This window comes from Sinocyclocheilus grahami, unplaced genomic scaffold, assembly GCF_001515645.1.
Source record: "Sinocyclocheilus grahami isolate Dianchi unplaced genomic scaffold, SAMN03320097.WGS_v1.1 scaffold3126.1, whole genome shotgun sequence".
NCBI lineage: Eukaryota > Metazoa > Chordata > Actinopteri > Cypriniformes > Cyprinidae > Sinocyclocheilus > Sinocyclocheilus grahami.
Genome location: NW_015508293.1, coordinates 1 through 1217, shown reverse-complemented (window position 1 = coordinate 1217; position 1217 = coordinate 1). Strand labels below are relative to the sequence as shown.

The 1217-nt window shown below is 38.1% G+C and overlaps 1 protein-coding gene across 1 annotated transcript in view; it reads right to left on the bottom strand.

Moving 5' to 3' along the window:
* Window positions 1-1163, bottom strand: part of LOC107576029 (pancreatic secretory granule membrane major glycoprotein GP2-like) — a 4884-nt gene extending 3721 nt beyond the window's left edge. The window contains exons 1-2 of the mRNA XM_016262306.1: window positions 1092-1163; window positions 580-816 (exon numbers count right to left, since the gene is read on the bottom strand). Coding sequence (XP_016117792.1) covers window positions 580-816; window positions 1092-1162 — 308 coding nt within the window. The 5' untranslated portion in view covers window position 1163. The remainder of the gene's footprint in view (window positions 1-579; window positions 817-1091) is intronic.
* Window positions 1164-1217: the final 54 nt, after the last annotated feature.

Below are 1217 nucleotides of genomic sequence, written 5' to 3'. Positions count from 1 at the left end.
ATTAAAATAAATGAAATGTTCACCTGTGTTCCCTTCAGACAACATCAGAGGACCCATGGATATGGAAGCACTGTCATGGAAGTCCAGAGACCTGCGCTCTCTCCGCTGGTGTCCAGAGTTACAGTCCTAAAAACAAAAAGGGAAAATCCAGCTGTGAAAATCCCCGTTCAATATTGCTGATATTTAATCACATTTCTGAGTACATTTTTTTGGAACCGTTATTTGTGAAAGTCTTGGCTTTTCAGAAATTGTTTAGTAGCATCACATTTGCTGTACATTCACTATATTCACAAAACAATGTTTATGTTGGTAACAATGCCATTCTCTAAATCAGTTACTGCTTTGGTCTGTTTGCCTATAAATAGTTATACTAGTTTCCACCATTGTACCTCAGATGACTGTGGGAGCTGCGGTAAAGAAAGAAGTCGATTGATTAATAACAGCGGTTTCCACTTTCAGTGATGACAAGAGTGTGTTTAAAAAGCTCCAGAGCTGATGGGGAAGAGGAAGCTAGACTGACTTGATGCTTATATATGGATTTTTTTTTTTTTGGAGATGATATTGAAATAGCTGCCTGACTGTGAATCCTTCTTTTCTGATTGAACCTTAATTTTGATACAATCAATTACTTTTAGTGAGTTTTGTAAACTCACCGTTGAGCAGCGATTGCTTGACAGAAGGCACAGGTGAACAGCGCAGTGCAGGTAAAGCTTAGTGGAGTTTGCAGTGAAGATAAACATCCTGAAGGAGAAACGGCTGGATGTCGAGACGCCGTTCTGCAGCAGCTCCACTGTGTCGTCATTTGGATTGGGACACCTGAGAATATTGACAATCAACAAATCAAATTGTTAACTTGAAAGGCATTCAACTCAAAAGTGATTTCCTGTAAATCATCACACATTTGCATTCTATGTACAAAAATGGAACCTTGTGCTTTAGTCCTGAAATATTGATAAATACTAAATCCAAATAAATACAAATCCTAAAATTGTCAATTATTATTTATTAAATCTATCAAAAGTTTAAATGTTTTTTTATGTTAGTTACAGTTAAGAATGAGCTTTAAAAAAGAAAGAAAGAAACAGCTTTACTCTGTAACGATGAGATCCCAGCGGAGACTGTGATCAGGATCATTCACAGGTGTAGCCCAACATGTCTCCATCACCAGGGCGAACTGACGGCTGTCAACCCCCTCGACACGAACTTCCACATTCATC